This window comes from Manis pentadactyla, chromosome 9 (assembly GCF_030020395.1).
Source record: "Manis pentadactyla isolate mManPen7 chromosome 9, mManPen7.hap1, whole genome shotgun sequence".
Taxonomy (NCBI): domain Eukaryota; kingdom Metazoa; phylum Chordata; class Mammalia; order Pholidota; family Manidae; genus Manis; species Manis pentadactyla.
Genome location: NC_080027.1, coordinates 63,477,994 through 63,493,912, shown reverse-complemented (window position 1 = coordinate 63,493,912; position 15,919 = coordinate 63,477,994). Strand labels below are relative to the sequence as shown.

The 15,919-nt window shown below is 35.0% G+C and overlaps 1 protein-coding gene across 3 annotated transcripts in view; it reads right to left on the bottom strand.

Moving 5' to 3' along the window:
- Positions 1 to 789: 789 nt before the first annotated feature.
- Positions 790 to 15,919, bottom strand: part of LUZP2 (leucine zipper protein 2) — a 493,734-nt gene continuing 478,604 nt past the window's right edge. For all 3 annotated transcript variants that reach the window (XM_057507481.1, XM_036932720.2, XM_036932721.2), the window contains 2 exons: positions 7,795 to 7,881; positions 790 to 7,030 (listed from right to left, as the gene is read on the bottom strand). In XM_057507481.1, the coding sequence (XP_057363464.1) occupies positions 6,926 to 7,030; positions 7,795 to 7,881 (192 nt within the window). In that variant the 3' untranslated portion in view covers positions 790 to 6,925. The remainder of the gene's footprint in view (positions 7,031 to 7,794; positions 7,882 to 15,919) is intronic.

Sequence of the window (15,919 nt, the reverse complement as noted above, 5' to 3'; positions counted from 1 at the left end):
GAGACAGATCTGCTCTAAGTCTTCATTCAAAAATGTAGTCTTTGTCTCTGTTATGGGAAGAATGGGGGTATTTCTTACAGGTTTCATATTTCTCTACTTCTTATCTCTTTAATCATGTTAAGTTGAAAATACAAGCACAAAATCACATAAACAAGCTGCTCATTTTATGACCAGAAAGATAAAATGAGAGGTATATTCTTTTTTGAAGATGATGGAGTTTGTTTTATTAACTCGATAATGATTTGATAATTTACTTTTTTTGAACACACCTTGCAAGTCCTCAGTTCTGCTAACTCAGAGAATGTTTATTCTCTCACACCTTTCCAAATTTGCAAACGTTAATTGCTCTAATGTGTTAAATTATCTACACATAGTTGACCCTGGCAGAATATGGATTTAAACGGTGTGAGGCCACTTATACATGGATTTTTTTCAATAAATATACTGAAAAACCACTTGAAAATTTGTGACAATTTGAAAAAACATTTTATTTTCTCTAGCTTACTTTATTGTAAGAATACAGTATATAATACATATAACATACAAAATATGAGTTAAATGACTGTTATTGGTAAAGCTTCCAGTCAAAAGTAGGCTATTAGAGTTAAGTTTGAGGAGAGTCAAATTACTCAGATTTTCAGCTGCACAGGGATGAGGAGGACCAGACCCCCAAACCCCATGGTGTTTAAAGATCAGCTGTATTCATTGTATAACAAATGACCAGAAACACCTCTAATAAATACATTCAATTTTATTTAGGCCACAGCTACTTACGGGGCTGCTATTTCAGGGATTAAAAGAGTCAGTTTAAATTGTGCTCTTCATAACCTGTTCTCTTTATCTATTCCTCTTACCCATATTGTCCCTACCCCTTACACATACTGTACTACTCCTCTTCTATGTGTCAGAATCACCTGGTGCAGTCACTCTCAGTGTTTTCCTAAACAAAGTGTCAGTACATTTTACTCATGTTGGAAACATGACCATTTCAAGATACCGTCTCTCTGCCAAATGGAAACTATACTTTACATAATTAACACATTATTCCAAGGAAAGGCATAAGGAGAAGCTTTCGGGTTTTCCTGCCTAAACAATCTTTCAGTTAGGGGAACAAGGTTGAAGACATCTAAAGGAGCCAAACTGAAATTTGCAGGGGAAGAAGCACCAACCTGTCACTTTGAATGTGCTGCTAATTAAACAGGAACTTATCAGAGGTGTTCATCCTCTGCCCAACTTTGTTGCATCTTCTAAATTTGAGCTGGGACCATCTGCTGAATATCTGTCTCCTGATTGATTTTAATGGGAAGTGTTTTATTGAAAAAAGTGGTAAACATAAGCCAGAGTCAGAAAAAGGACAAGAAACAGTACAGGTTGCTCTCTCTTCTTCTCAATCTTGGTAAAGACATTGTCCATGGAAGTCCGCTCATTCAGCAGTAGATCAGGTACAAAGGTCAACTGTTTGTTCCAGGAGCCTCAGATAGTGCCTAATTTTCTAGGAACAAATTATTGCATTACATGACCCTCCTGAGATGCCACTGTGTCTACATGACATGAAGTGAAATGGTGCTTTCAAAGGAATTGAGGAATTTAGGAGTAGGGGTACTAAGTACAGGAGAAAAGCAGAACATATACACACCACATCTACTTTATTTCTGAGGAAAATGCTGAAATGTCACGATTGAAGTACTACACAGACATTTTTGTCAGTCATTATGATATCAAATCTGTGGCTTTTCTGAGAGAGAGAGAATACCATAAGTATCAGCCTGAAAATTATAATTTCTATTTTTATGAAAGGAAACAGAAGAAACCTATTTGGAAGGTTTCTATGGAAGAAACTTACATTTCATTGTCATCTATACCTAAGACAGTCAGATATCCTAGCTTTCAAAGAAGAGAAAGTGTTGGCAATTTTTCCATATGGTGATTTTGTTTTTTGAACACTAATTCACAACTGTCTATTTGTTTGAATATGAGTGTTCACTTCCATACATTGTTATCTTGTATCTGAGAACACTATAAAAATTTATTTTTGAAGTTTTGTGTACCCATGCAAAATACTACATATTCATTAATCTTAGTTTCTTATCATTTTCTCAGTGAAGATGTCACACAGCCAAGATACATTCTTGTGGCTCCCCTGCCATATGGTATGCTGTAAAGTGAACCCTGGTTTCTCTTTGTAGCAGCCATGCATTTATCTGTATCCTTCATCAATGGTTGTCTCTTCCTCTAAACTGTAAGCTTCAGGAAGGCAGGACTCTGGCCTTCACAGGATAGGCAGTGTGGTGAAGTGGCGAAGCACATGGACTGCCCCAACTCATTGCCAGCTCTGTATCCCTCCTCTTCTGACTAGCTGTGTGATCTTGGTCAATTCAGTTAATATTTTCTACTCAATTTTCCCATCTGTGAAATAAGAATAGCTTATTATTCTTATAATATCAGCCTCAAATAATCCTTTGAATATTTAACTAGTAATTTGTTTTTAAATCTAAAACAGTGGGTAGTGCACATTAAGAACAATAATAGTATTCATACCTACTACTTTTGCTTACTATTGGATCCTCAACAAAAAGTAGAATGGCAGGCACGTTTTAGAATCTCAAATATTTATTAAATGGACCTTGAACAAATGGGAAGAAGGGTTCATAGATATTATCTTAGCGATTTTCTAATCACTTTAGACTTGGATGCCCTTTCTCCATTAAAAGTATATGTAGAATGTCTAAGCCCAGCGAAGACATTATATAAAAGAACAGATTGTTCTAGCTGAAGGTGATGGTTTATGGAGTCCAGAATCCCACCTCCTAGATGTTCATTTACTTCCTCAGCAGCCTTTCAGTTATGTCTGCTAAAGGACTAGGGTTCAGTAGAATGAAGAAGACAATCTCCAAAATTAAGTTCAACTACTCTAACCAAGATGCTAGAAGCTAATACTAAAAGCAATTAAGTGACCTGTATTGTCCACATGAATGTCAAAGCTGTTTTCAAAACACACACATGTGCCATGTAAATTGTGTCTACTACATCGAGCAGCATTCCAAAATTCACTCTGGAGTGCCATATTTATTCTGCTTAAAGTCCCAGCCACAGGCCCACCAATCTGGCTTCCAAAGAAAAAAAGCAAAGGAAACAAAACAAAACAAAATTAAAACAAGGTTTTTATTTTCTCTCCCTAAAAGACTGTCTTGTGAGTCTCTGCTGTCACACTGGAATATGCTTTTTGTGACCTCCTTTACTTCTTTCCTTGCTGCTCTGGTTCTGAATGAATTCATCCAACAAATATTTAAGCACCTTTATGAGGCAGCTAATTCTAAGCACCTGAGACTCATTTACAAACAAAAAGACAAAAATGTCTGCCATCATGGAACTCTATTAAAAAAAAACACTCAAAATAAAAGGTTTCTATGACATTGGAAAGAGAGATTGAAGAAACCTCTAGGATGATAATTCCACAAAGTTCTTAGCTCTTGACACACAGAAGCAAGTACTATTTTTAATGTTAATATGCGTTGTTTTTCAGTTTATGTAGGATAATTTATACATTGTAGTCTTAATAACAAATCTTTATTGAGCAAAAATAGGCCATCTTTTAGTACCTTTTATTCTTCATCACTTGACCATTCATATTATGTAACATAATCCAGATGAACAAGTACTTGGGGATATTTAAGACTGAACATATGACTAAAAAATGTTCCCTATGTAAACAAGTATATGTTTTCATTACTCTCTAGGTCTGGCCAGCTCACTCTACAATGCCAATAATTATATCAGACTTTGCTGCAATTAGTGTTAATTATAGTACCTGAGCTATAAAAATAATAGGTTCCATTATAGCAAAATTCAAATATTGTTTTAATCCAGATACTACATTGCAATCTAAAAGAGTGAATGTTGCCATCACATATAACTGTTTTAGACTTGTAATCCAGTATATTTTTATGAAACAGAACTGTGTCTATAATAGCACTGCAAAACTAACTACCTGCTTAAAGAATGAAAAAAATTAGTGATCTAGTATATTCAGTATTCAGAGATTTGAGATCACACAGAAAACCATATCTAGATGAGTCGCTGAATTATTCACTTTTCTTCTGAGCAGGTTGACCCTGGATGGATAGAGTCAGTATTCATTTAGGTCTTACAGATTTTAGGCATCGGTTCAATTTGCATAGTTACTGTGTATAAAGGGAAACACAAAGTCCAAAACAAATTCCTAACTTGGGTTGAACATAAAGCTTTAATATTTTAAATTAACTAGAGAGAAATAATTTTTTTTGTTAGCTTTGTTATACCTATGTGGAAACAAGTTATTCCATTGGAAATTATGTTTGTTTTTCAGTAGGAATCAATTCATATTCAGCAAAACTTAAGTAATCTTTCACTGCTTCCATTACATAGAGGTATATAATATAACTATACTAACTATATTCAACATTTAGGTTAACAGTTTCTTCCACATGAGGGTACTTAGGCTATGAATGTTAAATCCTCAAAAACAACATCTATTTATATAGCTGTTAATAAAGATATAATAAGGAATGGCATCTCTTTTATGGACAAAAGCCACACATATAAGTAAAGCATTTTAAAACTCACTGGTACTATTTTAAAACAATTAAAAGATGGAGAGGAAATAAAATGCATTCATTAGAGTCACAGAACATACTAAAAAAAAGAAAAAAGAATTCTGTGCTTAGCTACTAAAAGGAACTCCCAGAATATTTCTTAAATTTATTTATAAAGCACTTCTGCTATAAAATCTTTTTGTTTTGAAACAAATAATGCAGTGAGTACACCACAGTAAATTCTACAAGATGCATAATGCTTTCTATCATTCAAGAAAAAAATATATACATTATACTCATTCAAAGCCCACTTGATCATACCAGTAATTAAGAGAAGCAAATTGATTACATTGGCACATATATGAATAGGGATTTGGAGCATAGAAAAATAATTTACAAATGAAGCTCTTCAGATTTTATTAGTATTAAGCCAAATTCTCATCTTATAATGTTACCCTATAAAAATTTCAGAAAATGTCAGCCTGATTCTCTTTTTATTCATTCCAAAGGTGTCTCAAAACTTACCATGCTAAAGTGAAATGGTGATTAACTTATAGGATCCAGCGACTCTAGGAAGGAAGTTGGGGCATGGGGCATGGGGATGGGGTGGGAGAGTGAACCTAAATTAAAACTAAATTATCTGCTTCCCTTTCAGAAACCTTTGGAGATGGTTAGGGTTTCTGGTTGTAGTGGAGAAATTGTAAGAAACAGCCATTGGGAACTAGCAATACTCTATCTCATAAGGATGAAATGAGTTCTAGAACTGAAAAGGAGTCAGCAGGGACTTCAGACCTTGATCTTTCCTTCTATCCTGGTCACTTCATCTGAAAACCCTATGAATGAACTATAAAACTAACTCTCTTTCTTTCTTAGGTAAACTGCAATCCTAAAAAAAAAAATGACAAATGACACTGAATTATTCTGCAAGCACATTGTTACATGAATATATCACAATATTACGTTTACTATTAATGATAGTTTGCTACTTCTCCAATTACCACAATTATTTCAATATGTCATTGTGATCAAAGGTGTACCATTTTTTCTCTGAATTTAAGTTAATCTATTGATTACAGATTTCATTTTATTCTATTATTATTTTTATTATTAACTATCTTCTAACACAGCCTGCCAGGATACAGTGTTTCAAATGTATTAATTTTGAGTTCATAGATCCTTTCTATAAAAACAATGGTTTTATATGGATTATGCATTTGCAAATAGGTCTAAACAGTACAAGTGAATATATTTGATGCAGATAGTCTAACTGGATCATTTAACCCATTAATTTGAGTCTGTAATCTTGATGCTTCATTGATCTTATCAATGAGATAATTATCCAAATGTCAATTCCTCTTGCTTGTAAACTACATTTAGATTATTTAGGGGTACATTTATTTGATCAGTGCTATTCTTACACAGAGCCCCAACTTCAAACACTATCACAGCCACTGATCTGTTGTAAGACACATTTGTTTTCAAAATATAGAAATCTGGGTTCGTTGGTTCAACATGGCTGTTTTACTTTAATCAAATCCCCATTTTTAAAATGTATATTATCAGCTTACATATTTATATTTTGGAACCCTTTTCCCATCCCACATTCTACTACCCAATATCATACTAAAAATAATGCTGGGCATTTCAAACAACTGTTTCCTAACTTGAAATAATTCCAGCAGACAACCATAGGGATGTTATCTACAGAAGGCAAAAAAATCTAATCAATCATGTCAGAAATTTAGTCATGCATTCAGATATTCAATACAGAACATATTTAATCAATTGCTAACTGACTAAATCCCTCACACAATTGTCTCAACATTTAGACATGGTTTAAAATAAAAAGAATAGCAATGAACACCCTCAAATAAACAATGTGCTTAGGTCAGCACAGATTCCAACCTTGGAAAAGTGATCCAACTGGCTAGTGTGGACCAAAATCTTTATGATGCAGTTGCAATTTAGAATCTAAGAATGCTGAGGATCTACAACATTTTATAATCCTCAGGTTGATTAAAAAATTAGATCATAAAAGTACTAGACACCCAAAGGGAAAAGAGGAATTAAATATTATATATTTCATTTGAGTTCAAACAGACCAATTTATAATGGGCAATTTACTGATGAGAATGACTGTCTATGACTGCGGATATCCATTTTAATTAGGTTATTGCTTAAGGATCATAATTGGCCTGTAATCTTTTGGAAAATATGTAGGTTACTTTATAAAATTACATAAAACCATGAAAAATTTGCATGCTTTAAAAACTTAGTATGTCCATTAAGCCTGTGGTCAAAAAAGAGTATGAACATAATAGGAAATGGATGTTTTTAACACAGTTTCTTGGTATTTACAGTATTTTTTCTTCTCTCATTGCCCTCCCTCCAAAGCTGGTCAATTGTTTTTCAGGATTTTTTTTCACCTCACATTCAGGACAAGGAGGCATTTGCAATTTCTGTCAAGCAATAAAGAAAAGACAATTAGAATAGTAAAAATAAACATATTTTTTAGGTAAAATTAAAATCCTAACAGAATAGTTAGATGTCTCAGAACTTGAGAAACTCAGTTCATATATTTATATTTATTATTAGAAAACTAATGCTGGGTAAAAATAAATGCAAATATGTTAATACTTCTACTTCATGAACATACATATAATATTATCTACAAATAGCAAGAAATTTTAAAATTGTTTTGAGGAAACTTTGGATAAACCATTAAACTCTGATCAATCTAACCCAAAGTTGAGCAATATTTTGCTAAGGAAATGGACCCAAAGAATTGCTATAATATCATATTTTTGGTCAAATACAGAATAGTACAGATAGAGTTGAGAACTAAGCTCTTGAGCTGTGTTTATTGTTTGATTCTGGGGGGGATATGTATTTTTTCCTACCTCCTCTTCTTCCCCAAATCCTTTTACTTTCTTGTCCCATATGGAGTAATGCATGGTTTTTGTTATCTGTTTACTTTTGTTTCTTAGATGTGTTGGAGCAGTGACATAACTCTCATTGTTGCTCTGGAGAATGCAGATAATCAAACTAAAGCCTTAGTGGCAGGCACAGTGGTCATGGAAATGTCCAGAACAACTAGGTAAATGTAATATCATGGATTAGCCAATGCAACATCCCTACTTAAGGTAAAGCTAGAGAAAAATAAACAAACCCAATGGATTCAACAAGTGCTTTCTCACATACTCAAAGCAAACAGACAAAATACCTGCGGGTCAGGCTCCGCTTTTATAGTATCACCTCTTGGGGGATTTTCTGTGTGCTTCATTGAACAGATATTTCCCTCCTGTGAAAGCTGCAATTGAAAATAAGTCAATGAAGTTAAATTACATGAAGGAAGGGGGTAAAAGAACTCCCTTGAATTCTTCCCATTGAGACACTTTCTTCACTTTGATACAAGGTGAAGGGCAAGCTAGTGATGAAATCATCACATGAGTGGATCTCAAGAAGAAATCAAGCATTCCTGGTGAGTGCGGCGATCAGTGCTTATGGCCATCAGCTACTATAGCAAAGTTCAGTTGCAATGAAAAGTTCTTTCTTTGTAAAAGGTTAAAAAGAAGTAAAGAATTACAAAACTGCTGTATCTTGTGATCTGTCAAGATGCTAAGACTTACTTATGTCAGTGGCCTGCAGGAACATCAATACTGCCAGCCAAAAAGTGATTTAAACAATATGATCATTAATCTGTCTAGAAAAATATCTTCAATACCTTAAAAAAGATTATGTTTCTGGGAATAAGATCCTATATTTTATTAACCAGGAAATCTCATCTTGCTTATTAGTGTCAACAGTTTTGAAAAAGAAGGGCTTTCAATAGGCTTTCATTCCCATTTTAACTGAAGTTAAAATATGGAATTTTCCTTCATCTTCCTTCTTCCTCTCTCTCTTCCTTTTTGCTCTGTTTCTTTTCCTTCTTTCCTTACTGCCTCTCCTTTTCCCTCCCTTCTGTTTACTCTTTCTCTTTGTTTTAAGGACATCTTCAAAGTAACTATAAAGATGGTTTAGTTAAAGACTTTTTTTTTTTTTGGTGATTCCCCTAATCCTTTCCATGCATAAAGAGAGCCTAACAGGAGAGGAAAAAAGATGGCAGCATGAGAAGTGAGGTGGAAATCTCCTTCCAAAACCACATATATTTTGAAAATACAACAAACACAACTATTCCTAAAAGAGTGACCAGAAGTAAGAGTGCACCAGCCAGTCTACATCTGGGAAAAGTGAACATCTCATGGAAAAGAGTAAAATAAAAAAGCCACTACCTGGCGTGACCGGAGTACTCCCCCCGCCCCAGCTCACAGGCGGGAGGAAAACAATCAGAGCAGGGAGGGAGTGAAGCCCCAAACTGCTTAATACCCAGCTCTAGAAATCTAATCCAGGAGCACAAACCCACACTGCACGGTGCTCTGGAGATTAGAGGGGCTAAAAACCAAAGTCAGGGACTAAGACTGAGAACAGATTTCCACAACTGGCTGCCCTGGGACAGAAGAAAAGCAGGCGCTATTAAAGATTTCTCAACAGTGAGAGGGCTGCTAAAGGGGCAAGGGTTTAGGAGAAGGAACAGGTGGACAAAATAGTCCCGACACACTGAGCCCAGTAGGTTGGGAACTTTCAGGAGCTTCAGGCGCTCCATCCACTTGGTTGGCAACGCAGCCCCGAGCATGATAAGCAGCCTGACGCTTCTTCTTCCCTGCCAGTACCTGCATGCAAACCCGCTGACCCCGCCATTGCTACAGACCAGTGGAGGAAGCCTCGTCTACAGCAACTATGCAGCTTAACACAGAGGCTTCTCCCTGTATGGTTAACAGGCCCTGTCAGCAGAGACAGGCAGTGTGACCAGGAAGCACAAAAGGATTTTGTCTTCCTGGAAAACACCTGTGACGACCACCATAGCCTAAGCCATACTGAGGGTACCCTGTCAACGGCAGCTAAGGGGATTAACCCAGAGGCCACTCCAAGATGTGAAAACAAAAAAAGGAACAAGAGACAAGGACATTACATAATGATAAAGGGGTCAGTTCAACAAGAGGATATAACCACTAGAAATATCTATGCACCCAACCCAGGAGCACTTACATATGTGCAACAAACACTAACAGAATTAAATGGGGAAATAGAATGCAATGCATTCATTTTAGGAGACTTCAACACACAGGAAAGTATATAGCAATTCAGGCTTATTGACAGAAGGAAGAACGATCCCTAATGAACAGTCTAAATTCACAATTATTGAAACTGGAAAAAGAAGAACAAATGAGGCCCAAAGTCAGTAGAAAGAGAGACATAATAAAGATCAGAGAAGAAATAAATAAAATTGAGAAGAATAAAACAATAGAAAGCATCAGTGCAAGCAGGAGCTGGTTCTTTTAGAAAATAAACAAAATAGATAAACCCCTAGCTAGACTTCTCAAGCAAAAAAGGAGAATCTACACACATAAACAGAATCAGAAATGAGAAAGGAAAATACCACTATGGACACCACTGAAATACAAAGAAATATTAGAGAAAACTATGAAAAATTATATGCTAACTGGATTATATAGAAGAAATGGACAACTTTGTAGAAAAACACAATCTTCCAAGACTGACCCAGGAAGAAACAGAAAATTTGAAGAGACCAATTATCAGCAATGAAATTTAATTGGTAATCAAAAAACTACCCAAGATCAAAATTCCCAGACCAGATGACTTCGCCACTGAATTTTAGCAGACATTTAAAGAAAACATATTACCCATTCTCCTTAAACTTTTCCAAAAAATAGCCAAGGAGGGAATACTTCCATATTCATACTATGAAGTCAGCATCACTCTAATAACAAAACCAGGCAAAGACACCACAAAAGAAAAACAAACTACAGACCAATATCCCTAATGAACATAGATGCAAAAATACTCAACAAAATATTAGCAAACTGAATTAAAAATGCATCATGATCAAGTGGGATTTATACTAGGGATGCAAGGATGGTACAACAGTAGAAAATCCATCAACATCATCCACTACATCAATAAAAAGAAGGACAAAAATCACATGATCATCTCCATAGATGCTAAAAAAAGCATGTGACAAAATTTAACACCCAATAGTTATAAAACTCTCAGCAAAATGGGTTTAGAGGGCAAAGTACCTCAACATAATGAAGGACATATATGATGAACCCAGAGCCAACATCATACTTAACAGTGAAAAGCTGAAAGCTTTTCCTCTAAGATCAAGAACAAGACAATGATGCCCACTCTCCCCACTTCTAATCAACATAGTACTGGAGGTCCTAGCCTCAGCAATCAGACAACACAAAGAAATAAAAGACATCCACATTGTTAAGGAAGAAGTTAAACTGTCACTGTTTGCAGATGACATAATATTGTACATAAAAAACTAAAGCATCCACTCCAAAACTTCTGGAACTAATATCTGAATTCAGTAAAGTTGCAGGACACAAAATTAATACACAGAAATCTGTTGCATTCCTATACACTAATGATGAATTGCAGAAAGAGAAATCAGAAAAACAATTACATTCATAATTGTATCAAAAAGAATAAAATACCTAGGAATAAACCTAACTAAGGAAGTGAAAGACCTATACCCTGAAAACTACAAGAACTCTTGAGAGAAGTTAAAGAAGTAGCCAATAAATGGAAATACATCCCGTGCTCATGGATAGGAAGAATTAATATTATCAAAATGGCCATCCTGCCTAAAGCAATCTACAGATTCAATGCAATCCCTATCAAAAAACTGACAGTATTCTTCCACAAACTGGAATAGTTCTAAAATTCAAATGGAACCACTGAAGACCCTGAATAGCCAAAGCAATCCTGAGAAGGAAGAATAAAGTGGGGGGATTATGCTCCCCAACTTCAAGCTCTACTAAAAAGTCACAGTAATCAAGATAATTTGGTACTGGCACAAGAACAGACCCATAGATCAGTGGAACAGAATAAAGAGCTCAGATATAGAACCACACATCTGGCCCATTAGTATATGATAGAGGAGACATAGATATACAATAGGGAAATGAGAGCCTCTTCAACAATGGGGTATGGCAAAAGTGGACAGCTGCATGTAAGAGAATGAAACTGGATTACTGGATAACTCCATACACAAAAGTAAACTCAAAATGGATTAAAGACCTGAATGTAAGTCATGAAACCATAAAACTCTTAGAAGAAAACATAGGCAAAACTCTCTTGAATATAAACATAAGCAACTTTTTCATGGGCAAGGGAAAATAAGCAAAAATGAACAAGTGGGACTATTTCAATATAAAAAGCTTCTGTACAGCAAAGGACATCATCAGTAGAACAAAAAGGCATCCTACAGCATCAGAGAATATATTCATAAATTACATATCTGATAAGAGGTAGACATCCAAAATATATAAAGAGCTCAATAACCAAAAAGCAAATAACCCGATTAAAAAATGGGCAGAGGATATGAACAGACACATCTCCAAAGAAGAAATTCAGATGGCCATCAGGCACATGACACCAGTTAGGATGGCCAATATCCAAAAGACAAACAACAAGTGTGGGTGAGGACATGGAGAAAGGAGAACCCTCCTACACTGCTGTTGGGATTGTAAATTAGTTCAACCATTGTGGGAAGCAGTATGGAAGTTCCTCAAAAAACTAAAAATAGATATACAATTTGATGCAGGAATTCCACTCCTAGGAATTTACCCTAAGAGAACATGATCCCAGATTCAAAAAGACATATGCACCCCTAAGTTTATCACAGCACAATAGCCAAGAAATGGAAACAACCTTAGTGTTCATAAGTAGATGAATGGATAGAGAAGACACAGTGGAATATTATTCATCCATAAGAAGAAAAAAAATCCTACCATTTGCAACAACATGGATGGAGCTAGAGGGTATTATGGTCAGGAAATAAGCCAGGTGGAGAAAGACAAGTATCAAATGATTTCACTCATCTGTGGAGTATAACAACAAAGCAAAAACTGAAGAAACAAAACAGCAGCAGACTCACAGAACCCAAGAATGTACTAACAGTTGCCAAAGGGAAAGGGGCTCAGGAACATGGGTGTGGAGGGAGGGATAAGGGGATTAAGGGACATTATGATTAGCGCACATAATATGGAGGGGCATCGGGAAGGAAGTATAGCACAGAGAAGACAAGTAGTCACTCTATAGCACCTTACAATGCTGATGGACAGTGCCTGTAATGGGATATGTGGTGGGGACTTGTTAATAGGGGAGAATGTAGTAACCACAATGTTGCTCATGTGAAACTTGAGCATAAGATTGTATGTCAATGATACCTTAATAAAAATGATAATAACTTTAAATGAATAAAAATAGACTCTAAAAATAAAAAAGACAGAGCCTATGAGTTTAACAGTTCCATGCCCACCAGGTAGCTCTGACCTTGAAGAAGTCAGTTTGTTTCCTTAGCGCCAAAGGCAGGGAGGAGACCTAAACTCTTTGAAGTCTAACATTCTGTAAATTTTATAGGTAGATGGTAACTATAGAGCTTGTATAGATTTTACTTCCTCCAGTTCACATATTAAAGCAAAGTTATTTTTACATGCTTCCATGTGTTCTATTTTATTGCTCTTAATTGAATCCAATGCTACTTTATTTTATTCTTCTGTGCCTATGTGTATGCCACACCACCTTCATAAAAGTCTTACTTGTAACATCCTGAAAACCAGCTATATATTCCTTATCTAGCATATCATTTCCACCAACTAGATAAACTCAGTCACACTTTATGGCTTTACAGGCATGGTCCATATAAAGATTGTATCACTTAACATTGTTTTTATATGCATAAGCATGTTAGCTCTTCAATATAAGTTCCTTGCAGATAGAGGCTATATTTATCAGCTCTAGATCCCAGCTATCTGCCTACCAGATAACAAGTGGTCAGTATATAGTCTCTGAATAAATATAAATGAATAAACAAACATTGGCTAAGAAAATATTTCAGTCTTTTAGAATATTAATAAGTGCTTGATTTTTTTTATATGACCACAAGTATAAATACTTGATAGAGGCTCCAAAATGGTTACACACTACCATAAGGGGTAGAATAGAAGAAAAGGAAGATAGATACTATAAAAATTAAAATCAGTAGTGAAAATGTTGATTACCTTATTATAAGGAATTTTAAGCAGACATACAAAGAATCTTGTATACTACCTAAGAAAGAAATTTGTTTCATTTTATGTTGTATGGGTTTGAATTAGACCTGGAATCTAAAATTTCCCTGGGATATAATAATTATTATTTTTATTGTGATAACATAATTGACCTTTGTTGCTTTTTTTCTTTTACTTACTTGCATTCAGCCTTTGAAAAATTAATTAAAATAATTGTATGAAATATCAAGCTCAAAAAACATGACCAATACAGAAATCAACCTGAGGAGTACAAGATTTCCCCAAATATATTTGGGATAATAGAGTTCATAGGTCATATAAGTAAGGGGAAAAGGTTTATTTAACATTGAAACTTGTATTTGAAACATTCTCCTCAGAGCCTTTAACACACAATTTCTTATCGTTCTGTTGTTGAATGATCTGCCTACATCCATGTAGCAATCACATATGGTGATTGTTAAAAAAAATGACTCGGGTTGATAATTCAGTCCTATTTATATCAGGCTTGCATTTTTTAATCAGCACTCTAGCAATTCAAACACACAGTGAAATTTGAAATCCATTTCTTCATAATGCAAAATTGTATTATAAATCCCTTAGAAGGAGTTATGATATAACCATTTCCTAAATCTCTTTGCCCTAAAAACCTTTTTTTTGTGTGTGTGGGACATCATTTGAGGTCATTGTCATAAGAAATATACTATAGGATTTGCAGTGGAGTATGCTCTTTTATTAACGCAAGCATAGCTGACTCTTTGAGACAAGCCTTTGATCATCGAAACAAAAAAACTTATTAAATTTCAACATTAAAGAAAATGTGGCTGGAAGATAAATCTTTTTTGATACTTTGATCTTATAATGAACATTACCTTTAAATCTATTTTTTTTCTGTGCCTCACAGGCATTACAGAAACTGTATGAAATGGAGTTCATAAAATGTTTCTCAGAGAAGTAACAGATACAAGGGCAACACAATTATAACTTGCAGGTTTCATGCCTTAATAATCATCTCATCAACTTTGTGGCCACTAATGAAGCATGCATTCACTTGCTGAGAACATAAAGAGGAGAATTCTTCATGAGTTTTCTCACTCCTGTTGGAAGTATCACCCAGACTGCCCAAAATCCCAGAGAACTAATAGTTAAGAAAGGGAAAAAGAATTCTACCCATTTCCAATATTGTAATATAAAGTTGTTCTTGCCTAATGGTTAAAAGTGTTTTGGAGTGAAATGGATCTTGATTCAAGTTTTAGTTCTGATATTTATTCACTGGTGATATTGATAAAGTAACTTGATCAGTTACTTATCTCTGGGTCTCAGTTTATTGACTATAAAATGGGACTACTTCATAGTATTATTTTGAGGATAAAAGGAGAAACCATATAAGAATATTCAGTATAAATACTAACAAATAGTAAGCATTCTTCTTTTCTTCCTCTTTTCCTATTAGTATTAGTATCATTAATGATTATAAGCCAGTAATTACAATGAGTTCTACTGAAATTACAAATATAAATAAAGTATGTGGCAGAATCAACAGCCATGAAATTCCCACAAATAGAAGATGAAGAAGAAAGCTAGAAAGAAGAGAAGAAAAGGAAATAGAGAAATAAGTCCTGATTTGAAGGGATGCCCCCCAAAAAATTAGTACTACTATTTCTCTTTGACATTATAGGTATTAATAATGATAAAATTAACAAAATTGATGTTTTTCCTTGGGAGGAAAAAAGATGTGAAATAGAAGTTTCAAGATTATACAAAATTGTGTTTATATATTTAAAGACTTACCCAATGATAAATGGGTTTGGAGTTTGTGGGTAAAACTGCAGTATTTCTAGAATCTCTCACCTGGCCTTAGTTCAACTCCATATCAGTAAGTGTTTCCAAGGAATGGAGTGAAGTAGAGCATCTCCATATCAACAGGTGATTACAAGGGGGATGGGGAGCAAATGAATACCTGGACTGGAGAGGTTTGGTGAGATCTTTTTGCAAATGGGTGGTGAGAGACACGGGTGAGCAGGAGTAGACAACTGACTGCTTGTAAGCAATGAATGAACGGGTTTCTCCCACTTTATTTCTCCCTTTGACTGATTTTGGCTTCAAAGGTTTATGAACCTATTTTCTTCTCCCTTTGACTGATTTTGGCTTCAAAGGTTTATGAACCTATTTTCCCCCCTTGGGCTGGGAACATATTTTCCCCCCAGAGTT